At 62.0% G+C, this 27514-nt stretch overlaps 1 protein-coding gene and 1 long non-coding RNA gene across 5 annotated transcripts in view; one reads left to right on the top strand and one right to left on the bottom strand.

The window, feature by feature from the left end:
• Window positions 1-1340: 1340 nt before the first annotated feature.
• ADAR (adenosine deaminase RNA specific) overlaps window positions 1341-27514 on the bottom strand; it is a 39321-nt gene continuing 13147 nt past the window's right edge. The window contains exons 1-15 of one of the 4 annotated variants that reach the window (XM_042975477.1): window positions 24944-25117; window positions 19432-20861; window positions 17769-17952; window positions 16749-16897; window positions 16118-16262; window positions 15834-16024; window positions 7533-7758; window positions 7187-7358; window positions 6947-7040; window positions 6742-6864; window positions 6335-6468; window positions 4734-4916; window positions 4344-4456; window positions 3879-4006; window positions 1341-3743 (exon numbers count right to left, since the gene is read on the bottom strand). In XM_042975477.1, coding sequence (XP_042831411.1) covers window positions 3506-3743; window positions 3879-4006; window positions 4344-4456; window positions 4734-4916; window positions 6335-6468; window positions 6742-6864; window positions 6947-7040; window positions 7187-7358; window positions 7533-7758; window positions 15834-16024; window positions 16118-16262; window positions 16749-16897; window positions 17769-17952; window positions 19432-20861; window positions 24944-24958 — 3525 coding nt within the window. In that variant the 5' untranslated portion in view covers window positions 24959-25117 and the 3' untranslated portion in view covers window positions 1341-3505. Of the gene's footprint in view, window positions 3744-3878; window positions 4007-4343; window positions 4457-4733; window positions 4917-6334; window positions 6469-6741; window positions 6865-6946; window positions 7041-7186; window positions 7359-7532; window positions 7759-15833; window positions 16025-16117; window positions 16263-16748; window positions 16898-17768; window positions 17953-19431; window positions 20862-24943; window positions 25118-27514 lie in introns of those variants that run through there. The other 3 variants (XM_042975479.1, XM_042975478.1, XM_042975480.1) reach the window with 3 other exon arrangements.
• LOC122235729 lies at window positions 24934-27048 on the top strand. Its single transcript, XR_006213747.1, has 2 exons — window positions 24934-25025; window positions 25245-27048. It is a non-coding gene; the product is annotated as an uncharacterized LOC122235729 (long non-coding RNA).

Below are 27514 nucleotides of genomic sequence, written 5' to 3'. Positions count from 1 at the left end.
GCCTTCCACACGCAAAGCAGGGGAAGCCACGGCGGGTCTCCTGGGACTTCGCTCCAAGTATGGGCTTCCCTGCAGGCCCTGGGGGCCAGACCGAGCAGCAGCCGGGGGCGGGTGCCCTGTGGGGGCAGGGCGGTCACCTCCAAGAGTGTCCCTGCTCTGGGCCGGGGGGCATCCCGTCCGTCCGGTGGGCTCGTGAGGAAGGGCGTGTGGGGGTGGGCCCCAGCCCCGAACCCCAGGACCACAGCTCCGTCTGTCCCCGGTCCCCCCACCCCCAAGACCACAGGCCCCTCTGTCCCCAGTCCCTCCCCCTCTCCCTCCCCCGACCCCCGGACCACAGCTCCGTCTGTCCCCGGTCCCCCCACCCCCAAGACCACAGCCCCTCTGTCCCCAGTCCCTCCCCCTCCCCCCCCCCAGGACCACAGCTCCGTCTGTCCCCAGTCCCCCCACCCCCAAGACCACAGGCCCCTCTGTCCCCAGTCCCTCCCCCTCTCCCCCCGCCAGGACCACAGCTCCGTCTGTCCCCAGTCCCCTCACCCCCAAGACCACAGGCCCCTCTGTCCCCAGTCCCTCCCCCTCTCCCTCCCCCGACCCCCGGACCACAGCTCCGTCTGTCCCCGGTCCCCCCACCCCCAAGACCACAGGCCCCTCTGTCCCCAGTCCCTCCCCCCCTCCCCCCCCCCAGGACCACAGCTCCGTCTGTCCCCGGTCCCCCCACCCCCAAGACCACAGCCCCTCTGTCCCCAGTCCCTCCCCCTCTCCCCCCGCCAGGACCACAGCTCCGTCTGTCCCCGGTCCCCTCACCCCCAAGACCACAGGCCCCTCTGTCCCCAGTCCCTCCCCCTCTCCCTCCCCCGACCCCCGGACCACAGCTCCGTCTGTCCCCGGTCCCCCCACCCCCAAGACCACAGGCCCCTCTGTCCCCAGTCCCTCCCCCCCTCCCCCCCCCAGGACCACAGCTCCGTCTGTCCCCGGTCCCCCCACCCCCAAGACCACAGCCCCTCTGTCCCCAGTCCCTCCCCCTCTCCCTCCCCCGACCCCCGGACCACAGCTCCATCTGTCCCCGGTCCCCCCACCCCCAAGACCACAGGCCCCTCTGTCCCCAGTCCCTCCCCCTCTCCCCCCCCCAGGACCACAGCTCCGTCTGTCCCCAGTCCCCTCACCCCCAAGACCACAGGCCCCTCTGTCCCCAGTCCCTCCCCCCCCCCCAGGACCACAGCTCCATCTGTCCCCAGTCCCCCCACCCCCAAGACCACAGCCCCTCTGTCCCCAGTCCCTCCCCAGGACCACAGCTCCTTCCGTCCCCAGGTCCCCCCACCAGGAAGCCACGGCCGCACGCTTTCTAACAATTCAGAGTCTCCTTTTTTATTTCTGAGGAATGTATAACGTGAGTCACTGTTACCAAGGGACACATAAGAGCAGAACCGCAGCCACGGCCACACCAAGCCTGAGCTTGGGCTCTTCCCACCCAGCGCCTGGGGTCACACCAGGACCCAAACCCACAGAGCCTCTCCACGTGAGTACAGGAAATAGCTTCAGCGGTGACACGTTTCACAAGTGATAACCGGAGGGGGCACAACAGCCATGGTCCGGACGAACCGACTACAAAGATCATTTAAAAAAAAAGGAAGAGGGCGTCCTGGTTACTAAAAACAAACACCGGACAAGAAAGTAGAGCAGGGCAGGAGGGAGCTCTGCCCCGTCCAGCCTTGCGGGGGCGGGCGGGGGTGCAGGGGCGCGGTGGGGGGGGGGCACGTCCCCGCACAGCAGCATCTCCGGCAGAAACCTCTTCCTACAGCAGAAACCGAAGGCGACAAGTTTGCGACGGCGCCTCTGACCTCGGGGCGCGGGGCTGGGGTTCTGAGGGCCGCGTGCTGCCAGTTAAAGAGGAGGCAGCTGGGTCAGAGCTGGGGTCCTAACACCCAAGGTGGAGCGGGGGCCGCAGGTTCCGAGGCGCCTCCGCCCGGCGACGGGCACCGTTTCCCTACCGGTTCCTTGGGACACTTGGCTGTTCCACAAAGACATCTTCAGTATGCTTTAAAAACTTGGGTTTTTTTTTTATTTTGGTCAGTTTTTGGTCAAAAGCACAGAGGAAACAGTAGCCACAAGAACAGAAGTGTGAAGGGGGGCGTATCTACTGCTGAAGAGGTGGGGGCAGACGGGGCCGCCTCGGCAGCAGTGTGGGGGTGCGGGGGGCGGGGGACAGGCTCCTCGGGGCGCCGGCGTGGAGCATTCTCGGACACACACGGCCACCACCCGGAGGCGGGCTCGGGTCTGGAGGGGCAGGGCCCGGGCACAGGTCTGGAGCGCGTCCGGCTGACTCGGGCCCAGAGCTGGACTCCGGGGAGACGGAGGGCTGGGACCACGGGAGTCAACGCTGGCTGGAGGTGCGGACGGGGTCCCGCCTCACGGGGCTTTAGGACGAGCTGCTGTTTCATCTACAAGTGCTGTCGAGTGTCAGCCTCTAAAGGGTCCCTAACGGGCAAGGAGACCTCAGGCCTGTGACCGGCCCTCCTGAAGCTACCTCGCAGACAAAAGCACTTGGATAAATGGAAAATTAAGTCTGACTTTTAAATCTGTGCAATTACAGGTTATCTGTAGCAGTTAAGAATCAACACTTATGACATTTTTAAAAACTCTTCGTTTACCCACGACTTCGTCAACTTTCACTGGCGTCACGGTCACGAGAAACACGCGGGCGGTACAGTGATCTGACCCAACGTGACATTGTGCCCTTGTTCTAAGTCCTGATTATCTGAGCGGGGAGGACCTGTTTCGGAGGACTTCTGCCACCAGTGGGTTGGGGTCTGTGGCCCTGCTGTCCCCTGCTGGCAGGACAAATCCCTAGGAATGCTTCAGGAGGACAGCTGCGGCCTGGTGGTTTGGCGAGGCGGGTCTGTGCCCCCTGGGTGGTCGGCGTCGCCCCACAGGGCCCTCTGCTATCGCTGGGGGACCCCCAGGCTGCGCCAGCCCTCCCGGCCGCCCCGCCCCCTGTGCCCGCTAAAGTGCAAGGCCCGAAGGTCGCTGACCCCACGGCCCCGGGACTGACGGACTCCTGGATGTCTCGCCCGCTTAAGTTCGCCTCTCACCCTCTGGGAGGAAAAGGAGAAACTCCGTGATCAGAAGGAGGGGATCGCAAAAGGGCCGCGGGGAGCCGGCGGGGAGGGGGTGGGGGGGCGGACAGAGTCCGCCGCTGAAGCCCCCAGCGCTGCCAGGACTCAGAGCTGACGGGGCCCCGGCCAAGATGGCAACAGGTCGATGGCAAACACAGGGAGGGGCAGCGGGAGCCAAGTGGGGCTGGGCGGGTCGTGGGCGAGGACCCTCGTGCTTGCGTGGCGGGAAGAGAAGGCGCGCCTCCCGCCGCCCCCGCAGGCAGGGCAGGGGTGGGCACCCCCCCCAGAGGCCGGGCACGCAGGAACCCAGTTCCCGGTGTCCCCAGCATGCCCCCGCCCCCACCCCCACAGGACAGCACAGCCCGCCTCGCGCCCACCCTGCGGCGCCCGGCCCGCTACACGGGGCAGAGGTAAAAGTTCTTCTCCTCCTGGGGCTTGCTGACCCAGTTCCCGTAACCCATGTCCCTCAGACCCTTCTTGAAGTAGTTCTTGGCCACCTCATAGTCGCGGGCCGCCTTCTTGGCCTCCCCGTAGGAGAGTCTGAGCAGGTCCCTGCGGTACCGGAAGGAGCACAGCTTCTTAAACAGGAGGAAAATGTTCTTTTTGGAGACCCGGGACAGCTCGTTCCGCGGCCTGGAGGAACAAGAGAGCTCAGCACTGCCCGGGGACAGAGAGGGAGGGGAGCCCGGTGGGGGAGGTACAGGGGGCAGCCGCCAAGCGGCCGCTGAGCTCTGGGGAACGCAGTCGGGGCGGCCCGCGGCTCCTCACCCGTCCACGGTGCCTCTGGTCCCATCCAGGATCTCCAGGTCGTAGCCGTCAGCCAGGCACCAGTTGACGCTGGTCTCCTTCGTCTTCCCGGATTGCCTCTTGGAGTCGTACACGCTGACGCGGCCAACCTGGGATGGGTCCCGGGAGCGACGGGAAAGATGGAGACTTCCAGGAGAAGGTCCTGTGGCAGGGACTGGGGACTCCCAACACACGGCGGGGGGGGGGGGGGGGGGGGGGGGGGGGCCGGGATCCCTCCCCGTATCTAGGGTTCTGTCTGAAGACCAGACTCACTGAGCCCTGCTCGACTCAAACGGGCTGCAGACAGAAAAGCAAGCCCTCAGCATCCAAGGGGACAGAGGGACTAGCCCTCGGGACATCCCCTGCCCACAGCGGATACAGGGGTGCCACGGACAGGCTCACGCGGACGGGAGAAAACATCAAGGGGAAGCAGATGGGGCCACACACCTTGGGGTGGTTGACGATAAAGGGGGGCCGCAGTCCGTCCTCGAAGGCACTCCCGTCCCTGGTCACACGGCAGCAGATGGCCCGAGTCAGATGCCCTTGGCTGAACAGGTAACCTGGGTGCAAAGAGGAAACCATGCCCGTCTGTGCAGGGAGCGTGAAGAAGGTCCCGGTGGGGCCGTGAGGACAGAGGTGGCGCCCCGCACCCGCAGGCACTCCGGGCTCCAGGCGACGCTGCGGCTGGAGCCTGCTTTCCGTGAGCCACTGCGAGACCCGCCCGGTGAGCGCCTGCGCTGAGCCCGCCCCTGCAGCAGGGTGGCCACCGGACACGGCACAGCGCAGATGCCGCGTCAGCACCCAGCCACGATGCGTGCGGCCCGACGGGACCCTCACCCAGGGTGACAGACTTGAGGTACACAGGCTGCAGGAAGTGCGTCAGCAGCGCCCCCTGCAGGCCCAGCACGTTCCAGCGCAGGATCTTGTCACTACAGGACATGGTTCGGAGCCGCTCCCCCAGCCGAATGCCGTCCCACGTAGGCACGATGTCACTGGATTCCACTGGGATGGTGCCTTCCCCTGTGGAGGGACTTGGGTCAGAGCCACGGGGGCCCCTGGGCCAGGCCACTCCTGCCGCGGGGCTTCTACGCCTCACGCTTGGGCCAAGGCACTGGTGGGCTCATTCTGGCCGCACCAACACCGTGCTCGGTGCTGGGAACAATGACGAGCGACCCAGAAGACCTCTGTGCCCCTGGAACGTGTGCACGGGTGAGGGGGCAGGAGGGGGCAGACAGACAGCAGCAGGAGAGGGGCAGACGGACAGCAAGCGAGCAAATGCTCCACACGCACAAACTCTGAACGGCGACAGGGCCCGGAGGCTGGGAGGGTGGCGCGGCCGCCCGGGACGGACTTGCAGGCAGAGCAAGAGACGCGGAGAAGCCACGGCTGAATAACAGTTTCAGACACAGAGCACAGCACAAGCAAAGGCCCTGAGACAGCAAGAGGTTTGGTTGTCCAGGTTGCCGACGAAGAGCCAGTGGGCCCGAGCCCTCGGCGGGCGCGCAGGTTTGGCTTTTCTGTGCGGTGCACTGGGAAGCCGCCACGGGGCGCTGCTGCGGTTTTTACACCCAACGTGGGGCTCGAACTCGTGACCCCGAGATTATGAGTCACGTGCTCTTCCGACTGAGTCTGCCAGGCGCCCCTTGCTTTCGTTGTAACAGCTTTGCTGAGATAGAACTCACCCAACTAAAGCACACGGTTCTGTGGTTTTTACTGCGTTCGCAGAGGCGTGCGACCCTCACCCCAGTCAGAACTTTCACGGCCCTCGGGAGAAACCCGGCGGGCCGGCCCCTCCCACCCCAGGCCCCAGGCGACACTGGTCCACCCTCTGTCTCCACAGAGTCGCCCCCTTTGTACTCCGGACACGTCGTATAAACGGAGCCACGGAGCATGTGACCTTTCCACTTCGTGTGTCCTCAGGGTCCAGCGAGGTGCCAGCACCGCCCCCTTTCGCGGCACCACGTGGACAGAGCCACTTTGTTCACCAACGGGCAGACCCTGGGGCGGCTCCCACCTTCTGGGGACACAGCCAGGGGCCAGCTGCTGGGTCCCGGGTCCCGGGCAGGGAGGTGACCCGGCCCGAGGGCGTGGGGGCAGCCGTGAGCGGACAGCCCAGGGCGCGTGCGCTTCGTTTCCTGTCCCCTCCTGTTTTCCCCGCCCTCCCCGTGGCGGTAAGATCACCTCCCGGGAAGCTGTGTTTCTGGCCAGGCTGTCCCCTGAGTTCCGGGTGGGCCCTCGGGCTCCCACATGACCCCCAGACTCAGAGCGGAGCCCCGCCCCCCCTGCGGTCCACGCCTGTCCCTGGGCCCCCCCGCCCGGCAAAGCAGCCCTCGAGCTCTGGCAACGGACGCCGAGAGCGTGGCAGCCGTGCCTTGTCCCGGCGGTGGCCCCGGGCTCGGCAGTCTTCCTGTGGGGACGCGGGGGACGGTGCCACTCACCGTTCTCCACCTTGGTGCGCAGCTTGCCCTGTTTGGGGTTCTCGAAGACAGGGTAGTGGCGGGACTCGGTGCTCTCCACGGCACGGTCGCTGCAGGACTTGTCGAAGAGGGCGCCGTCCCCACACGGGGCCGTGCTGCGGGGCGGGGGCGGCCGTCAGGGCCCGTGCCGTGGCCCCGTCCGGAGCCCAGGGGCTCGGGAAGCGCGGGACGTGGAGGCGGCGAGGGGCTTCCCCTGCAGCCCCCGGGGGGGGCGGCCGGGCACGTGGGCCACGCCGCGTCCACGCGCCCTCAAGCGCAGGCCTCACCTCCGGGCCAGGGTGCCCCCGGGAACCGACCGTGGAGCCTGGCGGGGCTTCGGGCGGGGACCGCGCGCGCCTGGCGTCCAGGTGGACACGGGGACCACACACCTGATGTACAGGTGGAAGGACACGGTCTTCTTGATCTGGAGCTTCTCGCCTCCCTTCGCGGGCTCGAAGATGCTGTCCTTCGCGGTCTGCGGGCTGTACTTCATCAGCTCGCTGTAGAGGAACCTGCGGGGACGGCGCCGTGAGGACGGCCGCCCCGGTGCAAAGGGCGGGGGCCCGAGTCGCGGAGGGACGGGCGGAGGCTCACCTGATGAAGCCTCGCCGGGAGATGATCTCCGCGTGGCAGTCGTTGACCGTCTCCCCCTTCAGGCTGAGAGAGTCGCCCTTCACGCAGCGGTTCCCTGCAAGCAGGGGCGGGGGGAGAAGGTGACCTCTCCGCAGGGCACGGCCAGCCTCCCCGCGCTCGTCCCCCCCCACCGTCCGCGTGGACCGCGGCCGCTAAGAGCCGCACGGCGGTCCGCTCCCGCCGCCGGGGGGCCCCACCGACCTGTCCCCAAGCTGACCACGACCCCCAGGTCGTCCGAGGCCTTCTTCATGATGACGGCGGCCAGGATCTTACGGCCGAGCAGGGAGGGCTGGAAGCTGTTGGTGAGGGCGTTGAAACAGCGGTGGCTGAGCATGGCTATCTGGTCGTGGAAGGTGCTGCCCGTCAGGGGGAGCTGTGGGCACAAGGCTGCGTCAGGCCCGCGGCGCGCCCCCCCCCCCCCCCCCCGCCCGCCCGCGCTGTCCCCGCTGTGCGTGCTACTGAGGCGCGGAGTAAAGCCCAGGAGTGCGTCACAGGACAGCAAGGTAAGGCCCCGAGAGAAGATGGCAGCAAGAGTAGACGTCTTAACTGTCTTTGGCTGTGCTTCTGGGGACCTCGAGAGGAGGAGCATAGTTCTTCTGAGAGTGGCCCCTGTCACTGGGGTTACCTCTGTGAAACCCATGCGCTCGGCCTTCTCGTCCTCCCCAATCAGGACGCGGAGCGCCGCATCGGCCGCCTCCTGCTTGCCTTGCTTCTTGCTGTGGGCGCACACGGCCGGGAACCAGCGACCCCCGACTTTGGCCTGGTACACGAACCTTCGGGACGAGAAGCAGGATAGAGACACGCGCCCGACCGCGACCGCGTCGCCGCGAGGGGCCCGCGTGAGGCGCGGGGCACCGGGGACTCACGATGTCACGTCCACCAGAGCCAGAGGTCACCCGGACTGTTACTTACCGATTCTGTCTACGCCGACTCTTCTTCAGCGTAGACGCGTTTATAAGGGAGACTTCGTATACACGGAAAACCGGGCTCACTTGTCACGAACTGAAAGTGGCCCCAGAACTGGATGACAACATCGGGTCATCAAACCTGAGGGGACGCGGCTGCCCGCGAGGGCTCTGGGCCCGCACCACAAAGCTCAGCAGGTCGGGGAGGGGGTGTGAGGAAATACGGCAGGGGTACTTCTGTCCAGAGCTTAGGCAGAAACGGCAGCGGCGCTCTCCCTCGCGGTTTAACACTCTACTTCGAAGCACCCGATTCCGTTTCCTAATTTCCCGGTCGGCCCAAGAGGACCCTCGGCTTGGCGTGGTCGGACGTGGAGACGTGCCTTAGGCAAGGGGCTCAGCTCTCACGAGGGGGCCCTGGGAGGGGCACGCCTGGGCACGTGAGCCGGTCGGGCCGGCCGTCCAGGCAGGGGCGGGAGAGCGTGACGGGCGTCTCCCGCCAGGGTGTCAAGAATCCTAGCTTCAGCCCCGTCCTAAACTGCTCAGGCAGGAAACAGAGCCGGTCCTCTTACGCTCAGTCACGCCGAGCGGCCTGTCCGGTGCAGGGGACGCCCTGACTCCTTCCTCCATCCACCACCCCGGGGCGTGCGGACCGGAGGGGTGGGGGGAGCAGGAGGAGGACAGGGACATGGCGTGACAGATGCCAGAAAGCAGCGGGGGCCAAACCGGGCCTTTGAGAGACTCCGCAGAATCTCACGCCTGTTCCGCGCGCTTGAAAAGTACGAATTCTTACGCACGAAGACAGATAGGCGTGCAGGACCTCAGACAGCTGCAGACCACAGCCATCAAGTGAGTATCGCGGTAAAGCGAGTCACAATACATTTTCTGGTTTCCCAGTGCACGTGGAGATACGTTGGCGCCAGACCGCAGTCTCTTGGCGTGCCAGCGCTGGGTCTAAAAACCCCACACGTACCTTAACTAAAACATACTTTATTCCGAAAGAACGCTAACCATCACCTGAGCTGTCAGCGACGTGCGATCACGGGTCACAGACCACCAAACGTAGTGACGCAAAGGTTTAGGTACCGTGACCGTCACCACAACGTGGCACAGAGACAGGAAGTGAGCGGAACAGCTGGAAACACGGCGCCGACAGACGCGCTCGACGCAGGTTCCCGCAAACCTTCCGCGTGTGGCACCCGGTCCGTGGGAGCGCCAACGGGGTGTGCCTGTCCCTGCCCCGTCAGGGCCTGTATGTGTGGGACACGGGGACCTGTCGCTTGAAAGCTACACACAGAAGCCACCAGCCACGGTCCAAGCGCTCCGTAAGCACGGGTCTGGGGTGAGGGGGGCGGCGGGCAGGGGGGACGCGTGCAGCCGGGGGGCCTGCTCGGAGGCTGGTGAGACGCAGGGCTGAGGGCGGGAGGCGGTGAGCGGCGCAGGGAGGGCGGAGGGGCGTCCTGCGCAGTGCGATGCGGGTAGGGGGGTGCCCGTCACAGGACCGCGGCTAGTACCAAACGCAGCGAGCTCCCCTCCCAGCGCCGACCTGGGCCGAGTTCGCTCCCTCCCGAAGCGCCGTCCTCCTCTTAAGCACCCTGAGGCCACCGCGTGGGCGCCTCTCCCTACTGAGTCAGGCCGCCGAGCAGACCCTCAACCCATCACACAACCTGAGCTCTTGGTGACACGCACGAGATAGGAGACCTCACACCTGTCCCTATCAAGGATCCCTGATTCGCATCTGGCGCCCGTCCACACAAATACAAATGTGGCCCCTCAACATTCCTGAATGGATGAACAAAGCTGGGAGAGCAGGAGGCCACCGACTGGTTTCGGCGCTGGAGGCGGCAGGAGGTTTGGGCCGAACTATATATGCACAACACACGGGCCGAGGGACGGTCTGCTTGAAGGACGTGCAGGGGAGGGAAGCTGGCCCGCCCCTAGGGCTGTGGCCGTGGAGCAGAGGGCGGGCAGTGGGGTCACCGACTGACACGGGAAGGACCGGGGGAAATGGCCGCGGGGCGACACCCAAGAGCTCTCCTCTGGGCAGGTGGGACCAGAGGGTCAGGCGGAAGCGACAGGAGACTGGACACGGCGGTCCAGAGCTCTGGGAAGGTCTGTGTTTGGCGGGCACATTCGGTGGTTTCCAAGGAGGCCAGAGAGGGGGAAAACAGAGGGCACAATGTGTCACCCCGACAGCAGGGCGGGTACTGCGGCCCCAGCCCCTCGCCCCTCCCCACGTGCGTGGGCGCTGCTGTGGCCGGGGGTCTGCCCTGCGCTCCGTGCGGGTCACAATAATTTCTGAAATTCTGCGTGAGTCACTCAAACTCCTGGGGGGGGTTCTGTGCCAGGAGAAGACGAGAGGCCAGAACGCAGGCACGAAGAACAAGGCTGAAGCCGGGGGGGGGGGGGTGGGGGGGGGTGGGGGGGGGAGGCTGGGCGCAAAGGGCAGGCGGAGGCCAGGAGCGCAACGGCCTCTCCCCGTTCCTCCCGCCCTGTTCTTACCTAGTCAAGTAAGAAAGGATGGACTAGGGCAAGAGCTATGAGTAGTTCACGTAAGAGGAAACACAAGTAGCACGTAAATATGAAGAGATCAACGTTACTTATCACTAAAAGAAAACTTAAAATAAGATGCCATTTTTATGAGCTCTTCTCCTTTAAGGACCTTTTAAAACTGAGTAGTTGGGTACCCCACAAAAATTCAAACAGTTAATATTAATATATCGTGAAAGTCGGGGCGCCTGGGTGGCTCAGTCGCCCTGGGCGTCCGACTTCAGCTCAGGTCGTGATCTCACGGCTTGTGAGTTCGAGCCCCACGTCAGGCTCTGTGCTGTGACCGCTCAGAGCCCGGAGCCTGCTTCGGATTCTGTGTCCCCCCCTCTCTCTGCCCCTCCCCTGCGCGAGCTCTGTCTCTCTCTGTCTCTGTGTCTCTCTCTCTCTGAAATAAGACATTAAAAAATTAAAAAAAGAAAAGAATACAGCGAAAGTCAGGAATCCCTCATTCCTCAGAAGCAAACGCCGCCGCCAGTTTTTCATCCCGCGAGAAGGGACCCTAGGTGGCCGTCCGCAAGCTCGCGCTCACATCCCTCCCTCCTGCACCCTGGACGGCTCACCCGCACGGGGCGGACTCTGGCTCAGGGCTGCGAGGTGCTCCGTGGTGCGGGTACACCTCAGTTTCCTTAACCGGCCTGCGGAGGACACGGGCACGGACCGCCTGTCCCCGTCCCTCGCGGGTGTGGACTCCCCGGGGCGGCCCCACCTCGCCGTAACCACCGCACGCTGAGACGCACCACGGACGCCACGGGGTCGCCAACCGTGTGTATTTACAGAGGGAGTCGAGCACCTTCTGTCGGTACTTCCTGATGCTTTTCTGGGGACAGTTCACCGTCTTTGTTTTCCTATCAGACTGGAAAAGAATCCCTCATTTTTTTTTTTTTAATTTTTTTTACATTGATTTCTTTTTGAGAAACAGAGTGAGACCAAGCGTGAGTGGGGGAGGGGCAGACAGAGGAGGAGACACAGAATCCGAAGCAGGTCCCAGGCTCTGAGCAAGCGGTCGGCGCAGAGCCTGACGCGGGGCTCGAACTCACAAAGCGTGAGATCACGGCCTGAGCCGGAGTCGGACGCTCAACCGACTGAGCCGCCCAGGCGCCCCAAGAATCCCTCATTTGTAAAGAAACTGGCCCTGAGTGTTTTTCCCTCAGGTGATCCTTCTAAGAAACACCACTTGTGCTGATGGCCCGTCTCCATCTCTTCCCTCTGGGACTTCATCTGCTGTGTCTTGTTGGAGAGGCTCTGCCAGTCCAAGATGCTCGAACAGAAATCCACACTTCCATCCAGTGCTTTTGGGATTTTACCTATTTCTTTGTAAATACACATTATACATGTATACGTATTACGGACGTTTTAAGATTTTAAGTCCTCTCTACACCCAACGTGGGGCCCCAGCTCACAGCCCCAAGATCAAGAGTCGCATGCTCCAGCGACTGAGCCGGCCGGGCGCCCCGATTTCCTAGTTCAGTCCCGGACACTGCGATCCGACGTGACCGAGGACACGGACACCGGGCGGTGAGACGCGGTGGGCAGCCTTCGCCCTGCCGCCCAGTCACTCCCGTCCCCCGACCCGCGGCCCTGTGCCCACCACAGGGCCCGTCTGCGTCCACCTGCCGTGCGACCCGCCTTCCCCCCTCGCAGGCCGATGCGCCGCCGGGCATGGGGTTCCTCCCGCTCTCCATCTCCTAGCTCTTCCCCCACGTGGGCTTTTCATATAAAACGGGAATCACGTTTTCCAGGTGGAAAATCAATCAATTCTGCCAGCGTTCTATTGGGATCGCGTTAAACGTAAGTAATCTGGGGACAGCTGCTCTCATCACGCGGGACTTTTCTACCTAATCGGAGTCTCAGAGCCCGTGTGTTTCCCCGCTCAGAACGCGCCAAGGTCTTTTATGCGTTTAGCGCCTGCTGCAGACAGGCTTTCTTCCACTACGACTTCGAACTGCCTGTTGCTGCAGAGAAGCTCTTGATGTTTCCAGGTGATTTTCCGCCGTCCTGCTCTCCTGAACTCCCGTTTCTGTCCCGAATACTTCAGCGATGCGATCACATCACCTGCGAACCCTCACCTCCCTACCTCCCTCTCTTCATCCTTCTCTGTCTTAACGGAAGGCATTAGCTTGTGATGCCGGAGCACCACGGAGTAATGAGGACGCGACGCCCACGTGTCCCCTGACTTTACTGGGAGCAGCTCCAGGTTCAACGTGAAGGAGGCTGCGGGCTGCTGACTTCACACTTACTCTGTCACGCTAAGAAGCACTCGACAGTTTGTGCTTTATCAACAGCTTGGCTTTCTAAATGGAACGGACGCTGAATTTTAACTAAATGCCCTTTTAAAATCTCTGGAGATGACCTGTGGGCTTCCTCCTTCCATCTATCGGTAACAGTAACGATAACAATAAATATCTTAACACAGGCTGATCTTTGTGCCGCACTGAGTTCGCTGCTAGCGTTTTACAACAGCAAAGAGAAGCATTTTGATACAAATGTTTCCAAAGTCGGTGTCAAGCCACTCCCCCTCTGGGACAGACCCACACGAGTGCCTGTTCCCATTAACCAAAAGAAATCCCAAGAGGACTTTTGCTTTTATGCAAAAAGGCAGAGCGGCGTGCACACGCCCCCGCCCCCGCGGCTCAGATCCAGCCTCGGTAACTCCAAAGCGGGTCTGAGCGCCCGTGCTTTATCTGGATGTATTCTGTGCATCTGTTAGCAAGATGCGTCCTAAGGAATCAGAAATGCCTGAGAGAGGTGACTTTTTGGGGTCTGGGAACGCTAAAAAAAATCTGCATTTACTTAAATGAATGGCAAATGCTTTTTGCCTTCTGCCACTTGGCTCTGGAAAGACTTCTAAGGAACGGTTTACTCCCGGGGAAGCCTGTGATTCTGTACTGGTCACGGCGAAGAGGGAAGGACCGTTCTGTACTTACTGCTGCCAGAGGCATAAGCATCGTCTCCTTGGAGGAAAACACAGCGATACTTATCAAAATTTCGAACGCACGGAAGTTATTCACTGCAGCGCTCTCTACAGCGGCAAAGTTTGGAGACAATCTGCCTACTGGTGCCCAGGGGGCTGGCGAGACGGGGGGGGGGGGGGGGGGTGAGCCCGAGCCCTGGGCACCGCAGGGACGCCTCTGGACACAGAACGGGACAGGAGACGGAAAACTCCACGGTTACACTGTCGTGTGGAAGCAGCAGGCTAGACGCCAAAGCGCGTCTGTGCTTCTGCGTAACACAAGGGACACGCGGCAGCTCGGCTCGCGTCGTCACGCAGATGCTCTGGAAGGACGCGTGGTATAAAGTGATGACTTTATACCACGTGGGTGTGTGGGGAGGCGGGCGCGGGGCCAAGGGGAGCAGTCAGGACGAGGCTGTTGGGTCTCATTCTGAGTAGTCTATCACCTACACGGAAACCCAAACCCTTCGAAACCGTGTGTGACTTCTCGCCCAGAAACCCCCTCCTGAGAACGGTCGGCACAGACACACAGCACCAAGACTGCCTCTAGGAGCAAGAGCGAGTCCGACCCAGTCGTCACTGAAGTTGGTGAGATCAGTGACGCAAAGTGAGGGCTTCAACATCGACAGCAACCTTCTCTTTCTTAAGCCAGGTGCTAGGTGTCCCCTACCAGGTGTCGCCCAGGTGGGGCGGTGTCCATTTTCGGAAAAGACCTTTTATATCTCTTGCCCGATAAAACGACTGTGAAACCATAAGCATCTATTCAAGGAAACATGTAGCTGTGGGTGGCGCCAGTCGATGGAAGCACGTGGCTCTTGATCTCAGGGTCGTGAGTTCGAGCCCCACACTGGGTTCAGAGATGATGTTAAAAAAAAAAAGATTGGGGCGCCTGGGTGGCTCAGTCAGTTAAGCGTCCGACTTCAGCCTAGGTCACGATCTTACGATTCATGAGTTTGAGCCCCGCGCTGGGCTCTGTGCTGACAGCTCGGAGCCTGGAGACTGCTTCCAGATTCTGTGTCTCCCTCTCTCTCTCTGCCCCTCCCCTGCTCATGCCCCGTCTCTGTCTCTCAAAAATAAATAAATGTTAAAAAAAAAAAAAAATTAAAAAAAAAAAAAGATTTAGGGGCTCCTGGGTGGCTCAGCCGGTTAAGCACCTGATCTCTGGTTTTGGCTCAGGTCATGATCTCATGGTTTGTGGAACTGAGCCCTGCATGGGGCTCCAAGGATTCTCTGTCCCTCTCTCTCTGCCCCTCTCCCGACAAATACATTTTTTTTTTAATTTTTTTTAACATTTATTTATTTTTGGGACAGAGAGAGAGCATGAGTGGGGGAGGGGCAGAGAGAGAGGGAGACACAGAATCTGAAACGGGCTCCAGGCTCTGAGCCATCAGCCCAGAGCCCGACGCGGGGCTTGACCTCACGGACCGCGAGATCGTGACCTGAGCCGAAGTCGGATGCTTAACCGACTGAGCCACCCAGGCACCCCATAAATTTTTAAAAGACGTAGAAAAAATACAGAAATATGTAGCTGTGGAGAAGAGTCTGATAGATGTGTGTACCTGAGCTATATATGACCTCTAAGGCACGCTGGTAAGTTAAGGAGCCAGTGTAGAACAGAAGATATAACTTATGCCCATTTTTGTTTAAAAAGCAGAAAGAGGGGGCCCCTGGGGGCTCAGTTGGTTAAGCGTCCAACTCTTGCTATCGGCTCCGGTCGTGATCTCACGGTTCTGAGATCGAGCCCCGTGTAGGCTTCTGCATTGAGCCTGGAGCCTGCTCGGGATTCTTCCCCTCTCTCTGCACCTCCCCTGACAGGCTTCTCTCTCGCTCTCTCTCTCCTCACCTTCTCTCAAAATAAGTAAATAAACTTACCAAAAAAAAACCAAAATGGAAAGAAAATGCACTAGTACAAGCATGGAAGTTTCTAGAAGTAGTGTGGAAACTGGTAACGAGTCAGAAGGAAACCAGCAGAGAAAGGAGCCTTTCCCCCGCCTACTCCTTCAACCGGCCGGAATGATTTTCTGCACGTTCCTTTAAAACTTGAAACCAGGGGCGCCTGGCTGGCTCGGTCGGTTAAGGGTCCAACTTCGGTTCAGGTCATGATCCCGTGGTTTTTGGGTTCGAGCCCCGCACTGGGTTCTGTGCTGACAGCTCGGAGCCTGGAGCCTGTTTCATATCCCCGTGTCCCCCTCTCTCTCTGACCCTCCCCGGCTCACACTCTCTCTCTCTTAAAAATAAATAGACGTCAAAAAAAAATTAAAACTTGGAATCGGTTAAAAGCGAGAGGAGCCTGCTCACGCGAGCCTCTGGGCGGCCCCCGAGCGTCTTGCAGGCGGCCACGCAGACAGGGCGGGACCCTCCCCCCCGCCCCCCCCCCCCACCACCCCGGCCACTGCAGCCGGCACGGCCCTCCTCCCCGAGGCCACGGCGGGGCCGGCACACTCACTTGGGCTCGTGCGGGGGGCCGGACTGGTCGACCAGCTTGAACTCGGCCGCGAAGCCGTGGGAGCGGGCGTACTCTAGCAGGCCGCCCACGGGGTTGGTGTTCAGGTATCTGACGAGCTCGCCCACCCTCCTGACCTTGCTGGGCATCCCGGACTCCAGGTTCTCAACCGATTCCACGCTGGCGCCTCCGGGCTGAAGGAGAAGCGGCCACGCAAAGAGGAGCCGTAAGCGCCTGTGGAAAGCTGAGGGGCGCCCCCGCGCCCCCGGGCGGTGACGGCGGCCCACCTGTGTGTCGGAAGGCGCCGAGCTGGTGGCCTCCCCGTGCAGGGCCTTCATGGCCTCCTCTGCGGCCATCTGCTTCGCCGCCTTCTTGCTGGGGGCACTCGCGGTGGGGAAGGTGTGGGCTCCCATAGCGACGCAGTACTGGAACCTGGCGGGAGGGGTGGAAACGGCGCTGACGGGACGCGGCCCGGCCCCTGCCGGGGCGAGCTCTCGGGGCCGGCGAGCCCTCACACGCGTCGCCTCTGTGCCTCGGCCCCCGCGGCCCCGGCCCCCGCCCCTCAGCCTGGCTGAGCCCCGCGCCACGCGTGGGCCTCAAGCCAGGTGCACCTCCTCCAGGGACCCCCCTCTCGAGCGTGTCGTGCGGGGCCGCAGGCACGCGGGTGGCACCTCTCGGAGACGCACCGCCAGTACCCTCCGAGCCGAGGGTCTCCCTACCGCCCGGTCCCCGCTTCGCCCCGAGTCCCCCATCCCAGACTGTCTGCTCCACAGCTGCAACCCTGCCCTCGAGGCCCCCGTCTTGCACAGCAAGAACAGGTGCGCCCGCTCAGTGAGACAGTCTGCCGTCCCTCAGGAGGCCAGCAGGGGGCTCCCTTTGGAGGAAGCCTCGGCAGAGACACAGGACACAGCGATGTACTTGGGGTCGTGGGCGGGGCCTTCTCTGGACAGGAGGCGGAATTCACAGGAGCTCCCCAGCTTGTGCACGCACTCTAGCAAGGTCGTGACAGGGTTCTTCCCGGAGAAGAAGGGCGTTGCCGACGTGGCGCTGGGCTGGGACTCCGTGGCCTGGAGAGAACGAGACAAAACACCGGAGAAACCACTGGCTTGTCCATCGTGGTGCAGGGAACGGGTCGGCCACAGGGTGGGGGGCTGACCTCCAAAGGAAGGGGGTTCGGGGGTTCTGGGCCTGCGCCACAGGGAAGGGTGAGTTCTTTAAACGTTCCGGGTCTCAGGGGCGCCTGGGTGGCTCGGCAGGGTAACCGTCTGACTTCGGCTCAGGCCATGATCTCACGGTTCGTGAGTTCGGGCCCCGCGTCGGGCTCTGTGCTGACAGCTCAGGGCCTGGCACCTGCTTCGGATTCTGTGTCTCCCTCCCCTCAGCTCCTCCCCTGCTCACACTCGGTCTCTCTCTCAAAAATAAATAAAGATTAAACGTTCTGGGTCTCATTTCTTATCTGCCAAGAACGGGGCTTGGCCTCGGTCATCTTTTTTTTTTTTTTTTTTTTTTTAATTTTTTTTAACGTTTATTTATTTTTGAGACAGAGAGAGACAGAGCACGAATGGGGGAGGGTCAGAGAGAGGGAGACACAGAATCCGAAACAGGCTCCAGGCTCTGAGCTGTCAGCACAGAGCCCGACGCGGGGCTCGAACTCACGGACCGCGAGATCGTGACCTGAGCCGAAGTCGGCCGCTCAACCGACTGAGCCACCCAGGCGCCCCGGCCTCGGTCATCTTTAAGGTCCTTTTCTGGTCTGGAGGTCTGTAACTCCAGGTAGGCCGGGGAGGTGGGCAGGCAGGGGCGCTGGGCCTGAGGGGAGGAGGCGCGGGAGGTGTGGTGGGGGCAGGAGGGGGCACGGACCCATTATTTGCGTTGAGGCGGCGTGCAGAGGCGGGTTAAGATGTGGGTATGCTCGTGATGTGGGGACAGGAGGCCTACCTTGTCCGACCCCTTCTCTACGGAGCAGTCGTAGGGCTCTTCTGCCCGTCCGCTGTCCCGGGCTTTAGCCTCCTCGAGCAGGATGGTCATGGCTTTGAGGGCTGCGTCCTGCTTGGCCACCTTCTTGCTGCCAGCTTCTGCTGGGGGAAACTCTCGGCCACCAATGACGACTTGGAATTTAAATCTTGATGGAAAGTGAGATGTGTGAGTGCTGGCCCGGCCGTCCCTGCCGCCCTCTCCACAGGGCCCAGGACCCTGAGGCCTCTGCCCCACCAAGGGGGAAGGGCCTTGCCTTCCGGAAACAAAGCGGCCAGGGCCTGCGTCCCCAGAGCTCGTTAGAGTGAGCACTTGGGGGACGCCTGCGGCCTGCTGACACTAAGTTAAGACAGAGCCTGTGCAAACGATGACGAGCCACAGCCACCACCACCGCCACGTCTGTGGTCGGCCGGCCGCCTCTGGGGGGCTCCTCGCTGCCCAGCCTCACGCGCCCTGACACCCACGGGGTCAGATACCTGCCGCTTCTGGGGCCTGCCTCTGTCCCCAGCCTCCCTCAGAGACACAGAGCTCTCTGCTTTTGAGTCCTTCTACAGCTCTGTGTGTGAAGCTGGAGAAGAAAGGACTCCCCCTTGTTATGCAGAAAACCAAAAAGCCTTTGTTCTAGGCCTCAGGACTTTGCTTGGACCTCCTGCATTCAAGTTTTCAAATCTGTTCCGCTCTTTGCTCAACCTGGGATTTCATTTAGGAAAGTAGGTCAAGTTTCTGGTTCCCCAGGTCTTCTGATGTACCTGATGCTGTCTTACACCTGGAGTTACAGGCAGGCTGGCCACAGAACCCGCTGCCCCCCGGTGTGGGGGGAGGGGAGAGCCTGCCAGCCACCAGCCTCCAGCCCAGAGAGAAACGGGTCCTGGCCTCGCAGCTTTAGGACATGCCCCCCCACCCACCCCCCAGCCCGCCCGCCAACAGCCACCCTGCAAGGGACAGAGTCAGCCGCGGCTGGGAAGGCAGCCCGTGGCGAACGCAGAGGTTAGTGGAACCCTCTCCCACCCCAGCTCTCCACCAGGCCCTTCGGCAGCCCCTCCGGGCCCACCCGCCTCCCTCGGTCTGTCCAGGGGCCTGCAGGGACCTTTGGGGCCGGGCCCGGCCGGCTGCCTGAGTGAGGAAGTTTCTGAGTTCACAGCTCAGGAGCCACAGCCAGGGCTCGCCCACCCACGTGTGCAGAGGCGGCGGGCGAGATCAGAACCGCCACCTTCGACGGGCAGGTAGCCGTGAACTCGGAAGCCGCCCTCTCCCGGCCGGAGCGGAGCAGGGCGGGGGCCGGGACCTGAAGCTGCTGCCTGCACGTGCAGCCTGGCCCGGCTCACCCGTCCCGTGCCTCTCTGGAAAGGGGGGGGAAGGCACACGGAAGGGGCGGGGAGTCGTCTCCGTCACCTGCGGCCCGCGGGGACGCGGGCACCACGCCGAGGCACGAAAGCCAGCCCTGTCCCAAGAAGCCGCGTCCCGGCCAAAGGCCCAGCCCGCCCCTTGCTCGGCCGGGACTCTGGCTGGCTCCCTGCTCTACATCTGCAGGAGGGGCCGACACGGGCGGTTTAGCCAGAAGGCAGAGACACCGAGGGGGCAGCGGGGCCAGGCGAGGCAGGCGGCGCGGCCCCGGGCGGGCTCTTACCGGGGCTCGTGGGGCGGCCCGCTCTGCTCCAGCAGGTGGAACTCGCAGGGCTGCGCGGCGAACTGGGCGTACTCCAGCAGCCCGCTGACGGGGTTCTTCAGCTGGCACTCCGCCAGCTTCTTGTAGGGCGAGCACCGCGGCCAGCCGTGACTGTAGAAGGAGGGCATCTCCATGATGGCTCGAAACTCACCTGGGGCTGCGTGGATGCTGTTCAAGTCATCTGGGATGTCGTCCGTGGCCCACTGGCCGTTTTCAAAGTCCACGTACCCGGTCTTCGAGGGGCCGTTGTCCTGAGCGGGCGGCTTTGGCTTCGCCGGCTCCGGCGCGGCCTCCCGCCTGCCCTCCAGCTTTGCGGCAGGTTCCCGGCCATTCTCCGCGTCTTCTACGGCCGCCGCGTCGTCCGCGGCATGGGGCACGGCCGCGTCGCGGGGCGGGAGCGCCACGTCTCCCTTGGCCTCGGGGACGGCGGCCGGACCGGCCTCGGGCGCGCTGTCCGGGTCTCTCTTTATCTGCATCCGCTCGCGCTTCCTGTCAGTCAGGTACCACACCGGGGGGGTCGTCCCCTGCCGGCACACGTCCCCCTGCCGTTCCAAGTCGATCAGCACGGCACTGACGTCTCGGGCCTTGCTGAGGCCAATGTTTTTGGCCAAGTTCAGGGCAGAGGCGTTGCACACGTTGAACAGGTAGCTGCAGATCTTCTCTTTGATCTCAGCCATGTCCGAAGGCTCAGGAGCGGCTTCCGACTCAGACTCGGAGCTTCGGTCTTCAGGGTCCAAACCCGGGTCCGAGTTCCCAGCGTCCTGGCGAGCGCGGTCTGCGTCGGCTACTTGGCTACGCGGGTTCCAGGCCTGAACCGCGGGGGCGATTCTCCACAAGGGGGGCGTTCCCGCCTCCTGATGTAGCTTACCCTTCTTTGCCAGGGAATACAAAACTCGATTGACTTCCTTCTTTGGGACTCCGAGCTTCCCAGCCAGATCATGTGCTGTGGCCGCCTTCCCTTCCCCCAGCTCCCGCAAAAGCTCTAAGACCGTCCGTTCCTGGCCCTGGCTGATACCTAGGTCCTGGAAACGTGAGGAAAGCCTGTCGACGCCTCTCCTCGGCAAAGCCCTGCCACGTGGGGCAGGACACCAGGACCCTCTCTGGAGCACCTGACTTCTGGGAGGCACGCCCCTGGGGGTACCCCAGGTCTCCAGTCCCCTGCTTCTGGCAGGTGGTCCTGGAATCCGCGGCCAGAGTGCAGGGGCGAACGGTGGCAGCGAAGGGGTCTGCTTTCCAGTGAGGGGCACGGCAGGGAGCCGCCCCCTGAGGAACTCTATTTGCTGGAGCTGGAAACTATTCGGGTAAGACCTTGGCCGTGGCTGCTGGTGTCTAAGCTTGCTGGGCTCACAGCCTTGAACTGGGTGGGAGTGGTGCCTGTGGAGGGAGAACCCCTGCAGAAGAAGACGGAGAAGAAAGCGCATTAGGCAGTGGTGAGCCCGCCCCCCAGGTCGGTACTGCCTGGGGCGCTGCACCTGACTCTGGAGGGGCGGGGTGAGGGACGAGTGGGCATGTGACCCGGCAAGGGTGGCCCCCCCCCCCCCAGTACTGCCTGGGGACCGCCAGAGGGAAGCATGAGGGAGCACGCGGGGCTCTCATGCCGCAGCCGAGCCTCTCCAGCAACCTAGCGCCCTCCTTCCCCTTTGGCAGGATTATAGGGAGTCGAGAGGGAATCCTTCCACCTTCTCAAATCATTACCCTTCTAAGATGAAGACAAACACACAAACAAATGTCACTTTGTCTTAAAAACAAAAGCAGAACAATAACCTCAAAACGCCCAGGGAGTCAAGGGACCAGGAAGCAGCCTCGGCAGGGCCCCGTTCGGACGGGGGAAGAGAGGGAAACGCGCATGGGGACTGATGAGCCGGAGGCCCTCGCGGGCGCCCAGGATCTGGTTTTGGGGGGCTGGACGGTTTCCTTGGGAAAAAAAAAGGCCACGCCGTCCTCACGCTTCAGCATGGTGCCCAGGTACGGAAGAGACGCCGGGCGCTTTGACCCAAAGCCTCCGAGGCTGGACGTGTACAGCGGGCAGAATCCTGTTCCCCGGCACGGCGGCCCCGGGCTCCCTCAGGCTGCCACACCTTTACCAGAACACGGGCGCCGGCGAGCCCGTCCCGCCCCGGCACGGACCAGGCTCACCCCCTGCCCCGCCCCGGCTCCCTGGAGGACAGCGGTGGCCAGAGGTGCTCAGGGACCCGGGGTCAACATATCCCCACAATGCTCCTCGCGCTCGTCCCCTTGTCTGAACTTCCCGGAGGCTCCAGGGACCTGCTGGCAGCTGTGCCTTCGGTGACCCTCACCCTCTGCCCCCCGCGTCTCTGGTCACAACGAGGGGACTCTGGCACTTGGCTGGTCACGCTCCGGCACCCTCACGTGGGCTCCTCAACAGCTGCCACACGAGGGGCCCGTCCACTCCCCACTCGCTCCCCCGTTCCTCTAGCCGAGGCTGCCACACCTCAGACCTGCACCTCGCCCCAGGGTCAGGAAGCCTTCCGAGCGGGACCAGACAGGTCTTGGACCGAGCGGCCAAGGCAACCACACGCAACACGGAGAACAAAAACACGCGGTCTGAGGGCTGCAGTTTGCAGATTCCTGCCCCGTCCGAGGGCGACCCCCACCCCCGGTCTGTACACCTCCCACCGTACTCCCGTGGGGCTCCCGTGGGGCTCCCGTGGGTCCACGGCTCCTGAGGCTTCCTGCCCTCCACTCGGGGCCTCGGGGCTGGTCCCTCTTCTGCCCGAGGCCCCTGCCCCTCCTCCTGCTCCAAGGTTTCCACGGACACGCAGAACCCCTGCTCCTGAACTTGGGTTAGGTGTCCCCTGCGGTTGGCTTTGGTGGCCGTGCACTGGCAGCTCTTCACCATCGGTCCTCCTGCCGCCTCCCGGGGAGGACGGCACCAAAGGGCTCCTGCCACCTGTCTGTCCGCGTCCCTTTCTCCCACCCTTACATATAACCAGTCCCGAGATTTTGTCCAAGGGCCACTCTGCCTTCCCCTTGATCTCCTCCACGCCACCCCCCCCCTTCAGAAACAGTGTTCAAATCTAGTCTCCGCAGCCACCGCCTCGTGCTGAAGCTCAGACGACCCGCCCGCTCACGTTCCGGCACAAGCTCAGACGCCACACACTCTGGACCAAACTAACCTCCTCCCCCCGCCCCCCCAGCCCCTCTGCCATTCTTGCCCCCGTGGACCGTGGACAGCCGCGTTCTCCCTGTGATTATTAAAGGTAGAAACCCGAGCCAGCCCGGCCGCCTGCCTCCCTCCCCCGTCCCCATCTGCTGGCTGGTTGCAGAGGGCTACCCCCCCGCCCCACCCCGCTTCTCACAAAGGTGGCTTTTTCCAGCACCAGCCTATTACCTCTCACCCGGGCTGCCACAAAGCCTGCACTCGATCCCCTGTCCCTGCGCTCTCTGCCGCCCCCATCACAACTCTGACCCAGTCCCTGGACAGCTCCTCAATGCCACCTTCTCTGGAGACCTCGGACTCCCAGCCCTCTGGAGTTTCCTCTGCTTGAACCCCTCTCTCTCAGCTTTACCTTTTAGCATACTACCGCTTTTCTTGTTAATGGCACAGACTGGCAGGTGCTCTAGAAATTACTCAAGCCTCCGCTCCCAATATTCCGCAGGTAGTACCGATGGGGGAGGGGCACAGTCCACTTCACAGGGCGCTCCGGAGGGAGGAGGACCTCCCTCGTCCGTTATCTCTGCACTCCTAGCGCTAAGACAGCTCCAGCCACAAAGCCCATCCTGAGCCAACACTTGTTGAAGCGTCTGCCGAACAAGACGACCCCAGGAGCGCGAGCCCATCTCTGTTCCTCCTGCTGCACCCCAACCCCCTCCCCCGCCCCCCCCCCCCACCATAGTGTTGCGCCCAAGCGAATGAGGGCACAGAGGGAGCTGCGCCCTCGCAGGGCTGTTACGGGGACTTTAGGGATTTTCCTGTTAGCTGTCGCAGTGACGCGGGTAAAAGAATTTTTTTTTGCAGAGCGGCTGAAGTCAGTTTCTAGCTAGATGCTTTCTAGATTTAAACTGCTACTACTTGGCAACACTTGCAAAATATCTGAATGTCCCCCTACAGATGAGGGGCTGAGCTAGTGAGGCCATGGGACAGCACTGCTTTGTGGTTTTTTTTTTTTTAAACAGTGTGTTGTAATCTACCTGTATTCACCTGGAAAAATTTAGGAATGACACAAAGTTAAGTTAAATAACAAAAAGGCAACTTGAAGAACATTATGTTCTATAATCTCATTTTGGAAACAAACAGAAAACCCCCCAAGGATATACGCATGCACATATATACGTGTGCACAGAGTGAACACGGAGGAAAGGGAAAGTACACTGTGTTTGTTCATAGCACTTATTTTGAGGAAATCTACAGGGAGGTTATTTTGTCCTTACACCCCCTTAAGTCTCCTAAAAGCCAAGCCCAGCCAAAGCATGGCTTGGGGACAGCCCTTTGGAGCCACTGAATGGGAACGAGAGCAGGACGGCGGCAGCCAGCTGACGGGGACCCTTCCAATGTCTCAGCATCTCCCAGCCGGTCGGCGCTCACTGGCCTGTAAATTCGCTTTCGTGTAGCTGCAGGAATGTCGGCTCAAGAGCTGAGCCCCCACCTTTACCACACGGGCTCCACCGGGTAATAGACCGCTCTGGGCCAAGGAATGCTTTCCTTTCAGACCGGGAATCCCTAGTCCTTTGGCAGAGGGGAACCAAAAGCACGCGTCTTTGAAAAACGGAGGCATAATTTACACAAAGCGCATCCTCTGGCGTATATCCTATGCGTTTTGGTCGCACAGAGTCCGAGCACGCGCGGCCCTATACTGTGGCCACAACCACGACCGAGCGCCGCCTGTCCCCACACCCCGCCCCCACAACCGCTCCTCGGCCCATCTGTTTCCTGTCCCCCCAGCGCAGGGCGTCCCAAAGTGTCATGTAAATGGACTCGTGGCGTGCAGTCCTTTGAGGCTCGCTTCCGCTTAGCAAAGTGAGCCTGAGGTCCGCCCGTTGTACCAGGCTCCGTCCTCTTGCTGTTGCCTAGCGGTACAGCACTGTCCCGATCCCCCAGGGCGCTGGTCCAACCACCTGTTGAGGGACGTTTGGGTTTTCCAGTTTGGGGCAACGATGAATAAAGCTGCTGTGTACAAACTTTCTCCCACAGGTGGTAAGGGCTGGTTTTCATTCCCCAGGAGCCTCAGGGAAGTGGAGAGCGTGCAGAGAGGGTACGCCTATCAGTGAGGCACACTGCCCAAGAGGCGCCAGCGCCGGGCGGCTTCAGAAAGGCAGGGGGCCGCCCGGACCGGGGCTCAGGCCGGGCGCCCTTGCCCGCTGCTCGGCTCTGCACAATCGAGGGGCACGACGCAGACGCCCAGAATGCGGCGCGCGCACGCCCACCCGCGCTCACACCCGCGCGCACACGCCCACCCACACGCACACACGCAAACGGGCGGGCCCGAGGCCCGTCCGGGCGCAACCGGCTCACCTGCCTGGGGTCCATGGCGTCCCCGACGCATGACCTGGAGCGGCGCTGGCGACCCTCCCCCTCCGGGCGCTCCCCTCCCCAGGTGGGCCGCCCCCCTCCCCTCTCCGGGCAGACGCACTCGCCCCCGGGGACAGCGCAGTAGGCAGCCTGGGCGCGCGGCCGGCGGGCTTCGGCGAAGTGGCCCAGCTCAATTTCACTTTCGTTTCCTCTGAAGGACCGCCTCTTTGGGAAGTTTAGCGGGAGGAGGGGTTTGAGCGGAGCCAACAGACGCCGACTAACCGATCTAACCCTCGGCTTGCAGGACCACTGGAGTCACTCCTTCAGGAAGGCGGCTACGCAGCACATGCCCTGCCCCGCCCGGGACCCCCGGGACACAACTCCCGCACCCCCCCCCCCCCAGCCCAGTTCTGTGGAAACAGCCCGAGGCTAGGCCTCTGCCTCAGCCGCCGTCCCCGCCCCCCACCACTTACCCTCCCAGCAGGTTGTGAGCGACTTAAACCCACCACCGCCGGGGCACCATTTAGGGTCTAATGGTGACGCCATCCCAGCACGCATTCACAGCTCTGCCAGGTAGGCAGGCTTGACTCCCAAATTACGTGTAAACCGAGGCCTGAGGCGGGCTGCTGATAAGCCCAGGCCTCACTCTGCACCCCCACTCTGCGCTCACTGCAGTTGTGACTCCCCCAAAGATAACTTGTGTTGTCTGCTGGGGGAAATTCAACTGATCTCACGTAGGCTTGTCCAAGAGGTCAGTCCTATGGTCAGCAGTCCACATTCCTCCCCAGTGAGAAACTGATTTCCTATGTTTCATCGCCGTTTCGTCCCCACGGCCTGTAAGGTCACGATGCCCGGCTGGTGCCCTTTCCCTCCGGTCTCCCTGGAGCACCCAACCTCCAGCTCCCCATGGGCAGTGGGCTGGGCTCCCCCCTCCTGTGCGTCTGTGCGTGTCCTCCTAGGCTTAGAATGTACCTGTGGCGCTGCTTCTGACCAAAGGCTCTCAGGGGCTGCCTCAAATATCCTCTCCCCAGGAAGCCTCACCCAGCTCTGGGTTGGGGAATGGGTGCCTCTGCAGCCCCTCATTTTGCGCTTCTCCCTACAGAGCACTTTCTCCCTCATTTTGCACATTCTCCCCTCATTGTGCACTTCTCCCTACAGAGCACTTTCTCTGTGCTCTGAAAATGCCTGGGTCCTTGAACACAGCTTCCCACGCGCCTCCCACGTGCCAGGGAAGGGCAGGTGTCCTTGGGGAAGGGCAGGTGCCCTTAGCCAACAGTCTGCTGGGGAGGACCAGCACTCCCGACAAGGATCACAGTGCCGTGCCTCCTGACATTCCGCACTTAGTGACTGACCCGTAAACCACTGCGTGGAAAGAATAATCGATGGGTAGAATGTAGCACAGGAACTCGATGAAGCTGGAAAGATCAACAAACCTACGAAACCGCGCTCGATGTCCTCACGTTGGGGAAATGCACGGGAAGGCCACAGAGTTACTGTCCACCCCCAGACCGGCCACTCGACCACGTGGGCAGCAGCTCCCACTCCCTACCGGAAACCAGTTCACGACGCGGGGCGGGAATATACACGCCCTACAAGTGTGCAGTCCCACTTCTGCACCTGGACGCACGTACACAGAGTGGCCCTACTGGGAACAGACAACCCGGAAGCAGCCCAAACGTCCAGGAAAAATACAACGGATAGGTGGCGGCACATACTGGCGACGGAACGTTCCACGGCATCAAACACCGCAGAGCTGGAGCCACACGCAGCACAGCGGGTCGGCATCTAAACAGGACGCTGAGCAAAGACACGCTAGCTGTCCGCTTCCATCACGTCCCAAACCAGACAAAACTACAGCGGGCACCACACAGAAGCCAGGACGGGGTCCCTTTAGGGAGGAAGAAGGGTGTTCCGACTGGGAAGGAACTTTCTGGCTGCTGGGCCGCAGTTCATGAAGTCACATACTGGGGCTTTATGTACATTTCTGCGTGGATGTGCTACAACACTTCACAATGGTAAAAGGTTAAAAACAAGAAACTCTCTGTACCTGACCCCAGCCTGTCTCCCTATGTTCTATTTTCCATTTAAGTAAAATGCCTTAGGTCTTACCTCTGGTTTCCTGCCTTCGGGCTAAACAATCCCATGGCCTTTGACCCTTCTACCAGAATGTTCCGGAAAAGCCTCAGTCACAGCTACAGGGAAGGTGCCTCTTCCGTCCCTTTAACCTCACATGGGAGGCGGTGCTGAAGCAGAAGGCTTCACTCCCCGACAGAGCGTCAGCTCTCTCCCGGAAACAGTGCCAACTGCTCGTCACCGTCCCAGCAGCTCTCTTACTCGCAAGCATCTCACGGCCCTGGGTGCTTGGCTCCCACAGGGCAGTGACGCTGCCCGCCATCTGTGCGCTGTGCTATCGTGGGGACTCCACACATTGGATCAAACACTTTCTAAAAACTAACCCAAAGTAACATGTCACTTGCAGAACGTTGCAGAAAATACCAAAGAGCAAACAGTCCAAATGCTCCCCCACCCCCCCACTGGTCTACTGTTAATTCACCAGTGCCTCCCCTCCCCGTG

This window comes from Panthera tigris, chromosome F3, assembly GCF_018350195.1.
Source record: "Panthera tigris isolate Pti1 chromosome F3, P.tigris_Pti1_mat1.1, whole genome shotgun sequence".
NCBI classification, from domain to species: Eukaryota; Metazoa; Chordata; class Mammalia; order Carnivora; family Felidae; genus Panthera; species Panthera tigris.
The sequence above is the reverse complement of the archived record's forward strand: the minus strand, read 5'-3'. Positions and strand labels throughout refer to the sequence as shown.